Source organism: Diuraphis noxia, unplaced genomic scaffold, assembly GCF_037042655.1.
Source record: "Diuraphis noxia isolate RWA-SAM2 unplaced genomic scaffold, SU_Dnox_SAM2 contig0003, whole genome shotgun sequence".
NCBI lineage: Eukaryota > Metazoa > Arthropoda > Insecta > Hemiptera > Aphididae > Diuraphis > Diuraphis noxia.
In genome coordinates this window covers 69,683,482-69,705,817 of record NW_028301713.1, presented here as the reverse complement: position 1 = coordinate 69,705,817, position 22,336 = coordinate 69,683,482, and the positions used below count along the sequence as shown (strand labels likewise).

Genomic DNA, 22,336 nt, shown 5'->3' with positions numbered 1-22,336 from the left:
AAATTAAAATAGGTATATTATATTATATTTCGGTATTTAATGAATAGAAGAAAAACATAATTCGATCTTTTGTAAACACTTCTTTTAGGAATTATTTTAATTTTATTTGTGCTTGTTAACAATGTTAACGTCGTATTCTCGCATGTATATGAGTACGTTGGTACCGTGTATGGTTTAGAGGTAGATAGGTATATATAGATACACATTACAGTATTACACAACTATTCCGACAGGCAGGCAACAAGTTATGTATGTAAGCATATATCTATACACATAACTACATAAGTTATAACGATATAATACATATTTCATATATATAATGTAATATTGTAATATATATAATAATAATATGCACATATATATATATATATATGTATTTATGACATTTCTCATCGTAATATACACAGTATTGGTACCTATATACCTATATATTGATTACGTCGTTGAAAAATATCATGTATAGTACCTACCTAATAATTAAAGTGCTTATGCGTGTTTAATATTATTGGCTATAACTATACATTTATATTCAAAAGCATAATATGGAGCTTAAAATAAATATTTATGTAATACTTTTAAAAAAGTAGGTTGCTATAATTATGTATACTATAATATTATTACTATATGTTACCGGAAATGCCCGATCACTGGGTAAACCTAGGTTTTACTAGTTAATGCTGGGTTTTACTGTTTGTTCACAGTAAATGCTGAAATTCTTAACTTTATTCGGGCTTTTACTATAAACACGTTGTGCAAATCCTAGGTTATACAAATTGACTTAGAAAAAGCTGATCAATACACGACACATAACATTTAAGCGATAAGCTGCTTAATAATTATAATCATATGTTATTAAAACAAATTACTGACAGTTGTTTAAATTTTTATATAAAATAAAAATGCATTTAAAAACATAATTATTATTTATTTGTTCATAAAAATTAGTAAAATTGGCGGGTAGTTGGAAATAATTATTTAAATTTTTATTTATTTTCACATGTTGTACTATTATGCCATTGGCACCTGCTATTACATAATACGTTTGGCAGGCGGCATTTTCATCTTTTAGTTGTACATTTTTCCTGGCAGTTACCCCTCGAAAATCCTTGCCCGCCTGATAGTGAAAGTTGAGAAACAGCTTGACGTATATATTATATGCTTGTTATTATATCTGGAACACAGGATGTTGAAAGTCGGAATACATTTTCTTGGCATAAAGTAAATCGATTTCTAGTGAATAATTGATTCAATGTCTCAGCTTTAGATCCTAATCGATAAAATTCTTCGTCAATAATTTCAATAACTACAGCCAATAATGTGAATCAATTTTACATCGGTCGAAATCTGGAATTTTCACTCGCACTGTTGGACCAATTAATGAATATTAATGCAGTAGGAAAGTTTTTATTAGATATTGTTTTCATTTCTTTAGTTTGTTTTTCCAGAGCTTGAAGTGGCTCTTCTCGTTGTCATTTAATTTTAGTAGTACGTTCAAGTAATATTCTTTCATTATCTTTTTTTATTTTCATCTTTCTTCGATAAAATTGTTTTTTCATCGTTGTCTATTTTTGTTTATATAATATCTATACCACTTTATTTTGGTAGATCTCAGTATCGATTTTTTTCCTCGCTTATGTCTATGTCCTCATTAATTTTTTCAGTATTATTCGTTACCTTATTGTCATTAGAAATTGTAACTTTAGAGTCTTCAAGGCTAGGTTAGGACGTTATAGCAGGTTCCATAATAGTACAACATGCGCGAATAAATAAAAATTTTAAATAATTATTTCTGAAATAGTGTCACTGGGCACCCTCTTCACTCACGTCATCAAGCCTTGTTAAAAAAAACCATCAAAATCCTTATTGTACATATATTTACAGATTGTATATTTTCTTTTCTAATAAAAAAAAAAAAAAAAATTATTATTTCTAACTACCCATCAATTTTACTAATTTATATGAACAAATTAATTAATAATAATTCTGTTATTAGATGCATTTTTATTTTATATAAAAATTTAAATAACTGTCAGCCGTTTGTTTTAATAATATATAATTAAAATTTTTACGTAACTTATCGTTTAAATGTTATGTGTCGTGTATTGATCCGCTTTTACTAAGTCAATTTGTACATCCTATGATCTACACAACGTGTTCAGTAAAAGCTCGAATAAAATTAAGAATTTCAGCATTTACTGAGTACAAACAGTAAAACCTATCATTAATTAGTAAAACCTAGGTTTTCCTAGTGATCGGGCGTTTACGGTGACATAATATGTCATATATATTACTTAGCAATTTTATTGTTGGTTGCTTAGATGAGCATATCACAAGAACTAAATCAAATTTTATTAATTAACACCATATATTCGATAAACCCATAATGATTACTAGAAAAGTGGAAGAATACCTATATTATTTATAAATTTTGCATAACGTCACAATGATACAATACCTACAGCCTATAGCAGGGGTTGCAAATTATTTGAACGCTACGTGCCAAAAATTACCTTTTTCTTTTTTTTTCGAGCGTGATACTATGAAAAATATTATACTTTATTATAGTATATTATAAATTTATAACCATATAATATTATAAGTCATAAGTTAGAATAATTACCAACTATACCTACATAATATACTATTTGAACTTCTCCTAAATATGTTTACAGACTAAAGATTATAGCGACTTTTATATTTTAACTAGATATACAACCGGAATCATATTATAGTATAATACTAGGTATTATGACTGGTAGTGACATGTATATGAACTTTGTTACACGTGATACACTGCAGATAGGTACAGTGATTCGGTATATTTATGAAGCGTGGCTGAAGTAGTGTTGAGTGAATGAAATCTGTTAAGAGATTAAACTTTTTTTATTAATAGTGATTAATCATAAGTCATATAATATGTATAATATATATATAAAACTTTTCATATACATTGATTATTATATAATATATAGGTAATATATTAATTTTAGGTGTATCTATAACACTTCTTATTTAACTATCAATTAATTTTTAGTAGGTATATCAAAATGTATGTTAAGACATATATCCCAATCCCATACTTAAAAATTAAGAAAATACCTAACAATATTGTACTTATGATGTATTTATTTAATTCATAGATTTCTACCCATGGAAAAAAAATTAAATTTGCAACAATCAATTACCTAAAGACACTTAAATGAAATGGAACTACTTTCGATGTTTATCATGTTGAGGAACACCATCATTGACTATTGTAACAAATAAGGGGACTTTGATGCCTAACTTAGATAAGTTCCTATTCCTCTCCCGAAATGAGTCCCTATCAAGAAAGTACTTTTGTCTGAAATTTAAAAAATTAAGTCAATAACAATTATTATTAAATAATAAAAATGTTTTTGTGATACTGTATTCAACATTTGATTTCTGATATTAAAAGTGATTATGTGAAGTTACAAACACAGAGCATGGAGTAACTTCTACCGTCTGGCGTCTACCACGAATTTATATAAATATATGTAAGTAAGTAAGTTAATAGGTATGGTCCAAAGGCCGGCGTGCGCATATGGGCAGCAGAGGCAACAAATACTTCCTCTGGACTTTCTTTGGGGCTACGGCGGCTGATAAATATTGAATAATGGACCTAGGTTAAATTATATTTTCACAAATGATGACCATTGTAGGTAAAACATTTTTAAAATAACTTTTTTGGTCAAATATATGTAGATAAATATTTTATGATTATATAGAATTTACCAGTATAAAACTAATAGACCTATCTACTATAAAAAAAAATTACCATTATTTTAAATCGTTTATATTATTATGATTTATGGTCAACAAATCGAAGAAGGAACTGGGTTTTTAACGTTATCATCGTCTTGTGCTTGTGCATCATACACTAAATGATGTATCTATTAAAAAAAAAAAAAATATCTTCAGTTTTGTACCTACAGATTTAGTGTAATTATTTTTAAAATATATATTTTATATTGTACTTAATGTTTTTTTTATTTTATTATAAATAATAAATATTAACCTATAGGCTTGTGGAAGAGTACACCTTTAGTGGCTTAGTACCTTACTGTACAACTTCAAATAATAAAAAAAAAAAAAACCAATACAAATTAAATGTTGATACCCAATAGTAAAAAATGTAAAACTATAAGTGGGTTTTAATGGTGAATTTAACGTATGTTCCGAATTAATTTCTTAATGCCCCTGAAACCGGAGGCTGTGCACATCTAAATAAATTCTTGCCTACTACCTAACTATGAATTTATACAATAAGTCACGTGTGTTACATAATTTACTTATTACTTAGACACCTAGTGTATCTTGGTACCTAACTAGTGTGTGCAGTTTAATGACTTGGATGACAACTTAAGGCTTGAGTACTTGACCCGTATTGGCCGTAAATTCTATGTCTGAATGTTTTAATAAAATGAAGTTAGGATGGCGAGTATCAAATATAAATAGTTACAATTAAAATACATGTACGATGTACCTACCTTTAAAGTTTAAACAAATAATTATTATTCGCCTATAACTATTTACTGTTTACAAGTATAATATGAATTATTGATAAATCATGTTAAATTAGTAATCACACGTTTGTGACCTTGTGCATAATAATATTACTGCGCATAGCACATAGGTATGTGCACGACTGGTTTTTTTTTTGTTGCTAGGACACTAGGACACTGGACAAGGACTTGTACTTTATTATTGTTTAATACATATGGATAGCACGATATTAATATTATGAATATTTTGACATGCAGGTACCGTTTAATTAACAATTAACTCGCATTGCAATTTGCAAGGGAATGTTATAACTTTATTGTCTATAATAAGGATAACTAATAAGTAATAGTGTGAAAATAAATATAAAATAATTTACGGGAGGGAGCCAAGTGGTCTGTAATAAAATTTTTACACAAATCGTCTGAGATAAAACACGTGAACTTATTATTTATAATATGGTTATGTTTAAATGGGGATTTAATACACTCGGTTTAATTGCGATCGAACGCTACAATTAAATTATAAAAACATATTTTCGAAAAATGTAGGCAATACAAAAAACAAAGAGATGAGAAATATGAATCATCGCGCATATCTCGTCCTCCCGTACAATATTAAATAAATTCTCAACAAAAAACAAGCCTCTTAAGACCTAAAGTTATCTAATTCATCACAAAATGCAATCTCATCACCAAATTCTAACTTAGTTAATATGTATTGTAAATAAATTATACTAATAAAAGGGCATGGACCAGTTGTGTCTAGAACAAAATTTGAATTTTAGGTCAGTGTACCAATTTCGCTGCTTAAATTGTAGGACATTTTTGTATTAATACACATTTTTATAAAAGTATTTAGTATAATATATACTTGGTGTAATGTAGAATAATATTATAACAGCCATTTATTACATTTTAATTACATATGTATATCTATTATTAGGTATAGTCGTACAAGTAGCTTTATTTTTATGAACAAATATGTACAAATATTATTAATATTGACGTTTATTGAATATGCACCTGTTTTATTTTATTGAGCGCAATTATTGTTCTATCGATCCAGAAATGACTGAGAGCAATTGGTAAATTACCTATTCAAATTGTAACTTAAAAAAAAAAACTGGTTAATAACCTAAGCAGTTAAAGCCTGTAAATCTCTTTAAATAAACAAAGAGAGGAATTCAACATAAATCGTTTTATAGGAACAAGTCTAGGTCTATAACTCTGAACCCAACAACTAAATCAACACACAGTGGAATTCTTTAAATCAATAAAAATATTTAACCTAATATATAAGATAAAACCAACAATTGTAATGTATATAAATAACTGAATTGTATTCGTTTAATTATTGATTAATTCTTTTATTTTTTTTATTTGTATTCATTTGTATTTTTCCCTCAATTTTAGTCGAATAAGTTATTATTAAATGTAATGTTAATAGCTTTAGTTTTCATAGCAGAAATTTATAGTTTCAAGATCAATAAAAAAAACCCGTATTACCTTTATTATTTTAATTTTTATTGACGCTTTTATTTCGTATATTATAATGTGGTATCACGTACACCTTGAGCGTTCGAAATTTCGAATCCATCGTGTTTAACCAGTATTATAGTATAATTAATTATAATACTGTAAAAAAAAATAGTATTTATAATATGATAGAACACATTGCCAAAGTTTATATTTTTAAGTTTAAACAGTGGAAAATAAACTATATAATTCTTATCCGTTTGCAGTTCAAATGAATAATATTAAGTAGTAAATAGTATTTAAGGGTAAATTATTTAAGTTTACAACTCGTATGCTTCCAAGATGTCAACGTGTGGTCAAATAACAATCGATTTTAAATAAAATATAAAATTAGAAATCTAATTGGAAAATGTGGTAAGGCCCTTTCAAGTCTCTCCCCCCGAAAAAATAACTACTTTCATTCTTTCCCTTCATAAATATTGTATACAATATCCATAAAAAAGTATTATCATTATTATTATTATTTTTATATAACTAACGTAGTTATATTAATTATTGATTATAATTTATGTGTCTAGACTTTAGAGACACGAGTGTCAGCTTGTATTTATAATAGAATATTTTCTTAGTAATGGAGGGTAGTAAATATTTTACTCAAAAAATCCTTATTTTCCTTGAAGTGCTTTGTGCTACAATCGACTGTCATTATAATAAAAATAAATTATAAAACCGGAGAACTTGCTTCTATTGCATATAGTCAGTTTGTTGAAAATGAATTATTGTAGGTTACCTATACGATAAAACTATATATTGAGCAAAGGATACAGACAATTTAAACTTAAAAATTAAAAAAAAATTATTTTATTGCATTTAAAAAAAATTTTCCTACACCATCATCCGGTTCTCCCACCACCGTTTAATAGAATTCGATTTCCACCTATATATTATTATGGATAAAACACTGCAGTCTTTCTTATTATTTTTGCTTATAACTGTGAAATTGGGAGGCATAACAACTATAACAAGTATAATTATTACAAAAGTACTTTACTTACTATAGATAATGGTTTAAAAAAAAATAATTTATAATCTCTAAATAAATGTTGAATATAGTGTGCTATAAAGCTGTTATTTAATAGTTTGTATCTTTAAAACGTGATAATATTTTTTGCTATACTTACTCAGTACTTACATTCATTTGAAATAGGTAGTAATATAATAATTATAGTGTTGAGCGTCCTGTAAGCTCTTCAAAAATTATATCACATAACTAATATGGAATCAAGTGAGTGATCAATGACAGATAGAATTATTCAAATTATTGTATTTATTATATTTACTTATAGGCTATAGCTATAACGATGTATTTAATTGAATATAATTGTGTATAGCAAGCTTTATAATAAGATATTGGGTAATATAAGTATGTAAATTTATCTTATGTTTCCACTTGAATTGTTTTTTAATAATAAATTTATGATTATCTGATTTTACATTTCTACAGGCTAGTAGGCTACGGTCGTCGGTCATGATAATTTTTAAATTATGAAAATCTCTAAATCTAAAAAAAGTATATCAGTGTATTATTTTGTTGGTATACCTACTATTATAAAATATTTTAAACTGTAAGAAAAATTCTAACAACAAGCTTGTTGCATAGGCATAGGTAATAGATACCTTTGGTATTTATAATTTATATATTACTATAGCCTAATTATGTATTTAGGTAGGTATAATTTTATTTATTGGATAAAATAATTGTTTTGATGTCTGATAATATGCATAAATAGGAATAGACTACGCATAGTAAATTATAAACATTTATTATTCAATTATTACCTAGTGGTTACCAACAACCGTTAAAAATACGGGCATTAATAGATAGATGGGTAATAGATATCTAATACCTATCGCATTTTATCGTTTTATTTATAAATATAATGGTTCGAGCTTGATTAATATTTAATCGTAAAACATATAGATACGTTTAATACTTTTTATACTGAACTAATCATACAATTCATTGAACTTATTATTATTGTATCTAATAAAAAGAGAGAGATATTCAAATTATACAATGTAACTATACGCAATATCTATATAATATATTAATATGCAATATTAATTATGCCAATACGGCAATACAATTGATTATGAATACTAAATATTTAATATATTTTATAATTAATGATTATGTATACAATATTTATATATAGGTAGGCCGCAGGTGTATATATTATATTGTCACTCACTCAGTGCCGGATAGACAAGGTATCAGCCCACCGAGTTTTAGTTTTTTAACCGGCCCTAAAAGGGGCCTTTTTCAAATAAAAATGTATAAATCGATTTAGATTTGACGTAGTGCACAGAGTTAAATAAATGTATTCAAATTTGTGTTATGAAATAATTGCCCAAACACTTACGATCAAAATTTTTTTTGAGCAGCCCACCGAGATTTTCTCGGTAGCTCGCCTAACCAATCCGGTCCTGCGACTCACTAACTCAGAGTTCTTTGAGTTTGATCCAAAATATTCAAAATAGTTTTATAATTCAATATCTATAACATGATCTACTAAGACTAATACCTATAGTAATAATTATATAAACTGATCTGATTAGTTTCTAATCTCTTTTTCTAAAGATTAGCTTTTAATTTTTGAACCATTATAATAATAATATCCTCCGAAAATGAGATACTGTTTTTCTCAATTATAGTCCATTTTCCTCCACAAAAAAAAGTTAGTTTCCTCCAAATATTAAAAACATCTAGCCAGCTTTAGTGTTGTATACCATATAATCATAAAAAGAGTACCTAGTAAGGCTAAGATTACTCAACACTCAACACATTCTATTAGATTCTGATTCCATTCTGGTCATGGTACCTACTACCTACTGTAGTTCACATTCTAGTTAGGCACCTACTTAAAGACTAAGGAATAAATATGTGATTTTGAGAAAACGTTAATCCGACAGTTCTTGCAATCCTTAATGCTCAATCACTATAAAATAATAGAAACAAGATGTTGCTTTATGTCTTTTTGAAGATTTTATGTCTATTATTACACATTTATATCCAACAATGATGTAGGTTGTGATTCGGTAAAATAATAATATTTATTAATTATTAGATACGGTACATATTTCAAAAAAAGCTACATACAAGATGCTTAGGCCGTCCCTGAAATTTTCGAAAGGCATGAATCAACTTACTTTTAATAGGATGGATAATAACAACTGTTGTTTAATTAAATAAAATGTCTTTTATTTATTGTTATAATTACTTATAAAGATATATTGACAATATTATAGGTTGTACATTTAGTATACGTATCTTTATTTTGTGAATAACATGTATTGTCGAATTGATTTCCCGACTTCGAAATACATCATATTATAGAGTAGTACTATAAAAGCCTTACCAATTATTGTTGTATTATTTTTTGATTTGAAGGTTTGTAGATGAATAATATTTCTGGAGTTGAATTTAATTTTTATACGTATACTGAAAATACCGTTCGATCAATCGCTGTAAATAGATGACAATTTTTTTTAAAGAATTATATTCATATTTTCATTGAAATGGGGGAGGGGCTTTAAAAATATGACTTTGGATGTAATCTTCTTTGTTATTACGGACCACATATTATATCAATACCTTATTATATTATCTTTATAATTATTATTACTGTAAAATATTAATTTTTTATAGTCTAGTGTGTATAAAAAATAACAATATACCTAAGCAGACAATGTCGATTGTCGAAGAAAGCAATATCTTCGATATATATATTTTTTAACTTAAACAAAATAATCGTTGGATTAAGAATCATTATTTTTATTTAAAAATCTAATTTCGTCAAATTTGAACTTCGAACGCTTAAGTAAAAAAACCCTAAAAAATTGACTTTACTAATTCCAATTGGAACCTTGAATAATATTGTCAAGCTTTTTTCCGTCGAAAAACAATAGCGTATTAATATTAAATCACAGCACTTATATTATGAATATTATGATCATTCTAATGTACAGCTTACTTGTACTTACCATATAGAACGATAATAATAATAATGTTCTACCTATGCTTTTACAATAATAATATACCGTACACCTGATATCAGCTGTTTCCCGCGCGAACACCAAAAGCGCTTTTTGCGGCCGAGGTGGACCGCACGCCCACGAGTGTGTCCTTGCAGCGGCACGAAGTAGATAATAATAATTTTCATTTTATTGCCATTTTAGCCAATTTATATCTTATACATGTTATATATCTGTACATTTGTGTACAATGTACATCGCGATATGTTATCACACAGAATCGTCGATGCGTAAAATATTATTATAGGTATTTTTCGTAATAATATTATGTCGATGGGTAGTTGATAATATAATAATTACAATGTAATCTATTTATTTATATTCCATATTATTGCAGTCAATTAAAAAGCGTATTATATTTTTATTCGAGTGGCGAGTGGCGACCGTTGAACGTTTTTAATATTTCCTATTAATTGTCTCCCCTCTCATTAAATTCACGCCGACTGGCCGACTACGATTAGTAGTACATTAGTACGAAATACGAATCAATTAAACTTGGCGGGGATATCACGAACGGCGGCGCGCGCTATAATAAATCATTTAAAAGTTTATACGCAGTCCTCGAGTTTTCTACGGTCACTACAGACGTTGCGAACTTTTGTGAAAGAAATTGCCGTCGTGACATGTTCAAGGAGAATCTTTAAAGGTCTCTAACGTTACATTGAGCAAGTGGACACGCTCACGCACGCGACATAATGAGCGATTCCGTGGCTTTGCCGCCTTTGGTCAAGTTCTTCAACGGTGGACTATCCGCGTAAGTACCAGCTCCATCCAACTCGCACGGCCCGTGACAATCAAATTATTATTCGTCACTAGTGTTGGGTCTGTTGCTTTGAGTTTATGACATATCACGTTTTACAGGACCGTGGCCACCGTCATAGTGCATCCGTTGGATGTGTTGAAGAACCGCATGCAGATGGCCGGACGCGACGTCACCGCCACTGAAGCGCAAAAGTCCATGGGCGGTATTGTCCGTTCTATGATCAAAGAGAAGGGCGTGACAGCTTTTTACCCTGGATTGTCCGCTGGCATCCTCAGACAAGCTACGTACTCGACCACACGGTTGGGCATGTACAACTCGTTGTTCACAATTATGACCGGGTGAGTGTTGTCAGAATACACTTGCATTCACACACTGTGCTATGAACAACGCGTCTGTTGTCTATTCCTATAGGGAAGACAACAAACCACCAAACTTATTGGTAAAACTGGGCTTAGCATCAATATCTGGAGTGACTGGCGCTGCTGTCGGTACTCCGGCTGAAGTAGCGCTCATACGAATGACGTCAGACGCACAATTACCATTGGCTGAAAGACGTGGTTATACTAGTGTGTTCAACGCATTAGCCAGGATTGCTAGGGAAGAAGGTATTGCTACATGGTGGAGAGGATGTATTGCCACAATGGGAAGGGCAGCTGTTGTCAATATGGCTCAACTTGCATCATATTCTCAATCTAAAGAAATTTACCTTAAGAGTGGTGAGTTAAGACTGTTTTTAAGATAATCATAATATCTATATTTCAAATCTAGCAAAAAACAAATAATTGGTATCGGATTTTTATAAGTGTTCCCATATTTAATCATAAGTATTGGGTAATTAATATGAAGTACCTAATAACAAATAATATATTATTCCAGTGTGTTTATAGGTAACATTTTGGATTTGTGACTTAATCACAACAATAAAATATGTGTATAATATTAAATTAATACATGGATCTGCAGTTCATCATGACGTGCTGTTATAGATTGTCATGTGTCAATATTTTTAGACAGAAATAGACATAATTTAGTCAATAATAGACCTGTGCTGCTATATATATATATATATATATATATATATATATATATATATATGGTGGGAACTAAAGTATATTATGCTATCTTTTTCTAAAAAAGATGTTCCCTGGAATTGTCTTTGGGCTATCAGTCTATATCTTTATAATATGTCTATGGATCAAACTATAAGATTAGTAATTAATAAGTTGTATGTAAATTCTAAAATAATCACTTATAAAAATTTTTTAACTGCAAGCTATTTAAGCTAAAAGAAAACAAACAATAGCAGTAGAACTAGTAATATTATCTTCTTTCAACAATTATAATTAATAGAAAAAAAAATTATTCATAAGATGCACTTTGAAATTTGTATCGAATTTATTTTATAAATCAGTTTCCAACTTATTATTTTTAAATTAAATTAATATTTATTATATTTTTAGCTAATGTAATTGTTATTTAATATATTATAAAGCTTCACAAGCTGTATTTATTCATGTAATTTTTTCTTGTATTAACATTGTTCTTATATTCCGAAAAAAAAAACATTAAGCATTCAAAAAATAATTATTTTAAAATGAACGCTTATTATTTAAATTTTATAATTCACAGACAATCATTAATTAAGTTCTATTAAAATTTTCCTTATAGAATAAAAATATAACTAATTGTATCATATGAATTCATTTTATAAATTAGTATAGGTACCTAGAATTAAAAAATGCCCACAATTTGTATTTGATTTATTTTTTTCATTTTAACATCCTATAAAAAAGATACAGTTATGTTCATAAAAATACATTTAAATTTCTAGAAGGAAACATTAAATAATAATTGAAGTAATCTTATCTCTAGATATTAAATGTGGGATATATTATTACAATTCTTTTGAATTATTAAAAGATTACTTTTTTTTTTTTTTTGCATGACATGATTTCTTGACCAATACACTAATTTACTACTTATTATAATTTTCAGAACATTGACTATAATTTTAATTCAAATACGTAAATTATTATATAATCACTGCTTATAAGTTTTCAATAGTTTTTTAAGTTAGCCTATTATCAAATTAATTGAAATATAGTAATATTGAACATTTAACATTTTTTATAAAACGTCTCATTAGATATAAATAATAATAATTAATAATAAATCAGAAATAAAAAATATGGGAATTGTGTACCTAAATGCTTATTTTATTTCATTAATAGGTCAAGTATGACCTATAATTTTAGCCATTTTCATTCAAAGATAAATAATTAATAATTGTTGTACTAAAGACTAAGTCAATACTTATAGTTAAAGTATTATTTTTTTATTTTTAATGTCAGAAAGAAAAAATTGATACTATGACATAAATATAAAATATAAAATAAATATTACCCTTTTTACAGTGTATTTATAATAGTGATGGGCATATTCTGATATCATAGATTATCCGAAGTATCCAAATAATTCAACTTGATTTTGCTATTCAATGACTCATTTTTATATACTTATAATATTTTAATTTTATAACATAATTTTCGGAATTAGATATACCAAATTTTGAACATATTTTAAGTACCAGTTATATCATAAAACTTAGGTATTAATTTATTGTTAAATTTTCTTTATAATAAAATAATTTATTTTACCATATATTAAAAATAATTGTTAGTCTAAAGTCACATAAAAAGCAAATCCATGATTCGGATTTTAAGCCCATACCTGATTTAAAACAATTTTAGTTAAATTGCTATTAAATTACATAAATATTTTTAATTTCTAAGTTTAGATGATTTAAAATAACAATATCAGTTAAAATATCTTATAAAAAATAAAGAAATGATTTATGATACCTATATAAATATATATGAAAAGAACTGTATTAAATTACAAACAAATTATGGGTAATATAACTTAAAATGAATTAATTATTCAATTTTATTTAATAACTTAATATATTAAAAAAATAATAATAAACAAATGGAAAATTATGTTGTCATACCACATTAAACACATTTATTTAATATTTTAAAACCATAAAGTACATATTCATTTTTTTGAAATTTTCAATAGGTAGCCCATGATTACGAGTATATCACTTATTGATACAATTGTTCAAACATGCGATAATATAATATTTAGTTATACATATTAACACTTATATTTTGTTTTACTTATCATTAACATAAAAATAATATATTTAACACTATTCAACTGAAATTTTTGTAGGTTATTTCGAAGATAATATTGTATTGCATTTTGCTTCATCAATGACCTCCGGTGCCATTACAACTGTAGCTTCACTGCCAGTAGATATTGCCAAAACTAGGTATGAATATAATACAATTAAATAAAATATTTGTATAATGACAAAATATGCAATGATTGTCCAAACTCTGTTTTTATAGAATCCAAAGCATGAAAATTATTGATGGAGTACCAGAATATACTGGCACAATAAATGCAATGGTAAAAGTTGTGAAGAATGAAGGTTTCCTCAATTTGTGGAAGGGCATTGTGCCATATTTTGCTAGAATTGGACCTCATACCGTATTAACATTTATAGCTTTAGAAAAGTTCAATGAGGCATATAAAGTTGCCGTGTATGAACGTCAGTCAAAAAAATAAATATTAAAATAGTTATTAACTAAATAAATAATTTATCCATAGGTACATTCTTACGATTTATAATTTATAATTTTTGTTTTTGTTTTAGTTTTATTGTTTTATGTTAAATATTCTGTTTATTATTTTTTTTTTTTTGTTTATTATTGTTAAAAGTGAATTTTTTCCCAATCAATATTTATTAAATTTAATGTCTTAAATAAATCTACAGTATATAATATATTAAGATTTAAGACTGTAATAAAATATATTATGTACCCAATAAGAAAAATTAGGAATGAACAAATACATACTATAGATTGAATATGATAAAATATATTGTGAATCTTAACTGGCTGAAGCAATTTTTTCTAAATGCCGTACTGCGTCTTTTAGCTTAAACACTAGTTCTTGAAGTTCCTGCGTATTGCAGACGAAGTCAATGTATTTTAATGTACCGTTGTCTATTGTCTTCAGCCGCACTTTGTATAATAATTCAGATACGTCATCAAAAACACTAGACTAATAACAAACACATTTATTGTTATTGTACTAATGTTATAGTTTGTAAGTAAAACACATTGTTTATTGAGTCATATGTATTATATCTATATTTAGATGATATAATTTAAATTCGATTAGCAAATAATGTGCATGTAAGCTGCTTAATGATATGTAACACGACAATAATTTTAAAATAGATTACTCTTATAGCTTTAATTATTATTGATATAATAAAATTAAAAACATTATATACTGACTTGTACACAGTAATCGAGGCGACATTCAACATCAACAACATTAGCCAAAGATGTAGTGGTAATCTTGGAAACTTCCACAAGACGTGGTCTAACAGATTCATAGGTTTTAATGATCTCTGGTAAACGATCGGTATTAGCCAAAACTAGTGTTTGCATGGTTTGATTCAACGACTTTCCGTCCAGGCAATGTCGACTAGCAATTGTAAATAGAGCTACCAATGAAGCAAAAGCTTCTTTAGCAATATCTTGTTTAGAAGTAATGCTTATGGTAGACTCTGAAATGATAAAGATATTAATCAAAAATTATTAGTTTAAAATTTAAGTTAACGTTAATGAAAGTATATATATATTTGTATAATTATATACATAAATAAGTGAATTATAACCTTTAATAACATTTCTGAAATTTATCCTAAACAACTTAATAATAACATTATGTTTCGGTACATTAAAAAATAGGACATACAATTTTTATCTTTGTTATAATTTATAATTATTATATAAAAATAAAATGTTTAAAAGTACTATTTAACCTGTATATAACAGAATAAGTGAAGTCAAATTAAAATTTTTCTATTATAAAAATTGTATTACTATACAAATTCATGATAAAAGTAAATTGAAATTAAAATTAATATATATGTAAAATGTATATGGTAAGAAAAACAATTAAAAAGAAATCCAACTAATTAATGATATGTTTAATAACTCAATCGTCTCTACTAACCGATTTAATGAGGTAATTGATAAGTACAACTTTTTTGAGACCACAAAAGAAGCGTAACCAACATAAGGTGTAAAGAATGGCGTTAGGTGAAGGATTAAAAATTAAGAGAAATAAAACATACCATCAATAAACAGATTAACACATTAGATTCAATTAGAGAACTAAATGTAATACTTCAACGCTTAAAGATATAGGGCGTTCAACAAATGGGAATAAACAGAGCTTGAACGACTAGTGGATCTAAAATCCATTAAATAGCTATTGAAATTTTGTTATTTTAATCAAGAATTTATTTATGTTTGTTTTTTATTCATCATACAGGTTATTATTATGAGTTTAAATTTTTTTAAATATGGTCGGTCATTTTCTTAAATTTTAGATTTAAAAAAAAAGTTTGTATTATTGTTACTTGCAGGTAACAATAATACAAATTATATATATATTTATATATAACAATAATACAAATAACCTTTTAAATAACAATTAATTTTGTAACATTTTTCTAATACATATTGAAGTAATTATTTGCATCAATGCCGGGCCCCAGTACCATGGGTCCTTTTGACCCCTCCTCCCTATGTGGAGGCTCTGGTTATTGGAAGTTTTCAACTACCTAAACATTAGTCAAGATAAGCAAGTTTGTAGATTTCAATGAAAACTGAATAAAGTGAAAGAAAATAACAAAGTACTGATGCCTAATGGTTAATTTAACAAATAATAATGATCAGTTAATATTTAATTTATTGTTAAGTAAAACTTTATAATCAGATGTACCTCTAATTGCTAAATTAAAATATAGTTCAAGATTAAGACATTTTTTAGAAAAAATATATAATTTTGAATTTCTACCAGAATCTTTCTACATTACCTACGTAAAAATTATGTAGAAAAATGTTATCATCACACAAATTGTTAAACATTACATAAGTGATAAAAAATGTATTTATAAAATATATTTTATTTTATATTTTTAATTATAGTTATTATTTATTATAATATCAAAATTTATTTAAATAGACGATGTGGTAATTTTTAAGTTCATATGTTAATTTTTGAGGTATTTTAGGAATTTTTTTTATTTAAATAGCATATTAAAATACTATCTTAAATTATAATAATTTGTAAAAAAGGTTATCATTATGACATTATGTGAATATATCTATAATACAGTTTTATAATATTGTTCTTATAAAATCAATGCAATGAATTATCGCAAGTTAATAGGTAAACTAAGTAAATTATTAGTTATTCTAAAATAACGAAATAGATTATTAGTTCAGTAAGGTACTCCGTTCTTACCATTGTCAAATGTTTGTCCTGAAGTATCATCTAACAATGTTCCCAGTATATTTTCAGCCTTTTGTAGTAATGTCTGGAAACATTTGTCGTTTATCAGTGCTGGATTACACAACCGCTTCAGCCCCAGTTCAATTTCAGTTGATATATTCATTTTGGCTTTAAATAAGTTTGTTGGATATTCACTACAGCAATAAATATGATCAAATTTAAATTTGGAAGTTCTTAGAAACCTACATATCTTATTTTAATTAATAATTAATAATATATTATTATATAATGATGTATCATAACCAAATAAATAATTCAGATATAAATTTTAATACCTCAGTTCATGTCCAGATCTACGATTAAAAAATATTGTTTAGTTAATTCCATAATAGGTACTTTGACTTTAATATATAGACTTATGTATAATACCGTACTTATTATAAAATATTACGAATGATTTATTATTTATGTAAAATACTTTAAAAATAATTCTTTATATTTTCAATTGCATGTTTCACACTTTTACTTAATACTTGTTAATTAATTTATTAAGCAAAAATAAAATTTAGAATTAACCAATTAACAATATTAACATGAATCTCTTCAAGATAAGAAACTTATCCACTCTCGCCTTGGTTATTTAGCCATGCTTCTCATATCGTGGGCACCTTAGATCATTTACTAGATATAGTAGTATATGATCTAAGGTGGGCACTATTGATAGCACGTTACTATACGTCATAGGCCGTTAGGAATAATAATACCTTATTACCTTATTTGTTACGGCTTACACTGCGGTAGATAACGATTAAAGCGCTCGTGGCGGTTGTCATAAATACTACATTTAAATAACAAGGTAGATTGGATTGATCCACTTTGATCTTCGTTTAATAATTGATCATGGAACAATCTAAATATCTAATACCTAGGTTGTTATGTTGTAATTATGTAATGTATTATTTTATATTTTGCTTTTATATTTTGCACATAGCAAACCATACTCTTTTAGTCATACAAATTATAACTTCTATCTATTCTCATGGCCATGAACACAAAATCATTGATCACTCATATCGGTGTTTATGATTATTTATTGTACATAATGTAATTAATGGTGAAATAGGCCAATATAATATTATATAATAATAATAATGACAATATATTTAGCAATAGGTAAGTAGATACTCTATTAGTCAAGTTTATAACATTTTTTTACATTTTATGATTGTTCTTGAATTTTAATTGTGTAATGTGTTCCAATGTCTGTTTCTTTCTGATCTCTTTAAAATATTTTTTGCCACAGCGGCTACGATCAATAAAACATTTAATTATGAGTTACACCAAGACCCACTTCTAACACTACCTATATTTTATTGTTTGTTTCCTTGCTGCATAATATTACCAGTAGTGTACATTTAGTTGCATATCCACGACGCCGCGTAATCATAATATTTTCACCGCCAGAATTTTAATCGAAAAATTAATAAATATGATTATTTAATATTTATTAATAGGGCCCGGATTTCAATGTAAGTGTATTACTTTTTGGGTTCTCAATAACGAATAATGATTCATTACTAGTTCATAATTACTACAAAAGTGAAAATTTTATTTTGTATTTTTATTTTATAATTATCAGATTATTTAAATTGATTTCGAGTGCATATAGGTAATATACTGTATGAACTTTTAGTCTAAATTAGTTAATTCAAAATATTAAATCAATAACTAATATTATTTTCTTTATTCGTTTTGAGTATTTTTCATTTGCATTATAATATTCTAATCGTTCTAAATATAAATGCAATAACGTCTTTATCTATCTCCAGCGATTATCCTATTTTAATGCACTGTACTATCCATTACTCACTAAGTACCTATAATAGGTATTTTTAAGGTATTTAGTATTTATATGCTCTTTAAATCACAAGTTTAATTTTATAAACCTCTACAATTTATTAGATTTAAACTAGATTACTAACTTAAACATGGAATTAATCATATCTACAATTATCTTATTTCTGATTTTTGTGAACACTAAAAGGGCTGCATTCATCTTTAGAGAACCTTATTTTGGTTTTCATATATACGACCTTCTCCATACTTAAATGTTAAATCAACGATAATAAGACCAAGATACAGGTTATTTGAGCCTGAAATCAATGATGTACTCAATGGCAACATTTGTGGGAACGACGGAATCTCTATTAAGGTAGGTACTTTTAAAATATTTAAAATATCTTAAGTGGTCTTCCATTAATGCTCAAATATTTAGTCAGAATTAACGTTTAATATAATTTATTACCTAATATATATTTATGTGTTTACCATATCATATTATATATGATATAAATGTTAAATTTATTTAAATATTTTTCAATTGTGATTCATGAATCATGGTGATACACCAGATAACATAATATGATCCTGCCAACTGTTGTGGCGTATATCGTGTTACTTATAAGTTTATAAGATTTTAATTCTACATCGATTGCTGGATATATGTATAGAAAGCTTAAAAGTATACTGTATCTAGTCGATATGAATGATAATGACAATAATGTTATATGTATATTGTATGTAATAGCTGACCATTTTTGTATCGATATGAAAACAAAAAACATCATCAATACACCAATGATGACAACTAAAAAATCAATAATAATTCATTGAATTCATTCAACGACATTTTTTGGTTTGCTTGTGTCATTGCCATACTGTTTTCAATAATACAAATACAACAGTAATAAACAATCTTTTTTATTCTATACAACAGAGTATATTATAACAATAATATCATGATAAAATCTATAATAATTGTACGAACGATGGATGGATCGAATGATTTAATGGTGACCATTTTTTTCGAATGACTGACAGTTTGGCTCGACTTGGTTATTGTCACAGTTTTACAGGTTGAGATTTGATTTAGTTAATATCTCAATTCAAGGTTATAAGTTATATTTAGTTATAAGTTATAACTTATATTAGCTGTCCATTTATCGTTAACCGTGTAGTGTATGACTGACCTATTACATACTTTTTAAATGATTATAATACATTACATTATTAATTCTGTGTTGTGACTTGGTTTTTTGGCATACACATAATATTCTTTTCATATTAGTCAAAAGGGTATTTTCCCGCGTATTTCATAATCATATTATTATACTGCCTACTATAATATCTATGACGCACATTGTCGTTATCATTGTTCGTCGTGTATTATCAGAAAGATAAAAGATACTACATAAACTGTTATTAGACATGTAAACAAAAAATAAAAACATTATCATTGCTTATATTTTAGAACCAAAACGTTGTGTTATTATTAGCTTTTATTATTTGTATTATTACTATTATTATTGTTATCGATAATCCATTAACAGGTGGTCGCATGTATTTTCATGTAGGGTGTTGAACTTTGTTTCTGGTCGCGTGCAAACTCGAATGCTCAATAAATTATTTCTACCGGCCTATTGCAGTAAATGTCTTTAACTCTATAATATTCTAGTAGTTTAATGTACCAGTGTTTTGTAGATGTCATCTTGAACCAATCTCGAGCTCTACTTATTGGATCTTCCTGTGGTGAGTAAAATCGTGATAATTTAATGTACTATTTATAAAAATTCTAAAGTATATTTTATCTGTAGGGTTCAGGAGGTTAGGTTAGGTTATAAAAATTATTTATTGCTAAATAGTTATTAGGGAAACATTATTAATGCCTATGAAATAAAGCCAGATGTGTATTTACCTGTCTTTCCTTCTATTAAGCAAAGTCCAATTTATCATTTGATTAAAATAGGTAGGTAATAGGTTACTTATATAATATACCGACTTATTTTATATTTTGAAACAATGTAAGCACTTTTATTATGGACTTTTAAGCTTTTAAATTTCAATCTGGGGGTATTTATTGATTTATTTCAAATTATTTTAAATTGTTTACAGTTTACTGATCAAGTCAAACATCATTGTTAATATTTAACTAATTTAATGTTGAAGTTAGTTATATAGTAGATACTATCTTAACTAAATGTACTAAAAAAAAAAAAAAAAAAAACAGGCATGAAGTTATTATAACTTACCTATTATAAAAATTGGGTTTTTATTATGTTGATTATTTTTTGGAAACATTTTTTAATTATATTAAAATACTTTTTTTTTTCCTTCTTGAAACCGGGAACGGGTGGGAACTGTTTAGCATAACACTTTATATTAAGATACCTAGGTATCTAAATGGAGCTTGATTGGAATATTTCAAAACTGCTATAATGTGATACTTTTCCTGATCTATCTAAATAATTGAAAAATTAGTATCAATATGAATGTAACCATACAAAATATCTTGTACAATTTAACTACCAGTTTATTAAATATTGTTTATGAACAATTTTAACCGCATTTAAATTTTTATAATTTGTGCTTGTTATAAAGTGTATTATAGAGTATAGAGATGTACACAATTTATAAGATTTATGTTATTGTCTAGTTGACCTTTATCAAAATAGTTGAAAATAAAAATGTATTCTTCTTGGTTATAAGTCGTCTTAATATAAATTTAGCAAAACCCATCAAAAATGTCTGAACATATTTTATATATTTTGATTTTGATTTTGGTTTAATTTTTTACTATAATATATCATGATTATTATCTTAATGTATAAATTTATTGAAATATCTTTATACCTAACAATTTGGATTATGTAACAGTTATTTAGGAATAACAATAGATGGAGCCTCTTGTTCAGGAGCTGTTTACTGATATTTTGGTGATTTAAAAAAATTATTTATCTAAACAACCATATTAAAATATTAGGAGACCTATTTTCAACTTAAAACTAATATAAAATCATTAAAAAATAATACAAATATTTATTTAGCATTATTTTTATCTACTTTTGTTCTTCTTTCATACTTAATACCATCTATCTATTGTGTTTTCAGGGGGTACCACAGTAGACCTTGCTCTCCTTAGCCTTGCCAATACATTATACATCATTAGATAGGATAGCTGATATTTAATATTGATAGATAAATTTAACTTGATTAAATTATCTGGACCAGGCTATAATATGCATTTTTAGTA

General features: G+C 26.5%; 3 protein-coding genes across 6 annotated transcripts in view; 2 read left to right on the top strand and 1 right to left on the bottom strand.

The window, feature by feature from the left end:
- The first annotated feature begins 10,337 nt into the window (after positions 1–10,337).
- Positions 10,338–15,172, top strand: LOC107162588 (mitochondrial 2-oxoglutarate/malate carrier protein-like). Its single transcript, XM_089223024.1, has 5 exons — positions 10,338–10,851; positions 10,959–11,198; positions 11,272–11,576; positions 14,098–14,197; positions 14,277–15,172. Exons 1-5 carry the CDS (start codon positions 10,793–10,795, stop codon positions 14,494–14,496), a joined length of 924 nt encoding a protein of 307 aa, XP_089079150.1. The 5' UTR covers positions 10,338–10,792; the 3' UTR covers positions 14,497–15,172.
- On the bottom strand, positions 13,857–17,903 carry LOC107172133 (COMM domain-containing protein 3). The gene is made up of 5 exons (XM_015522412.2): positions 17,583–17,903; positions 17,260–17,441; positions 15,234–15,508; positions 14,787–14,994; positions 13,857–14,193 (listed from the first exon to the last, which is right to left on the bottom strand). Exons 2-4 carry the CDS (start codon positions 17,408–17,410, stop codon positions 14,821–14,823), a joined length of 600 nt encoding a protein of 199 aa, XP_015377898.1. The 5' UTR covers positions 17,411–17,441; positions 17,583–17,903; the 3' UTR covers positions 13,857–14,193; positions 14,787–14,820.
- A 2,675-nt stretch (positions 17,904–20,578) lies between these two features.
- The window catches only part of heph (polypyrimidine tract-binding protein 1 heph), a 200,899-nt gene continuing 199,141 nt past the window's right edge, over positions 20,579–22,336 (top strand). For 2 of the 4 annotated variants that reach the window (XM_089222008.1, XM_089222007.1), the window contains exon 1: positions 20,583–20,835. The gene's annotated coding sequence lies outside the window, so the exon portion shown is untranslated. Of the gene's footprint in view, positions 20,836–22,336 lie in introns of all 4 variants that reach the window. The other 2 variants (XM_089222004.1, XM_089222010.1) reach the window with 2 other exon arrangements.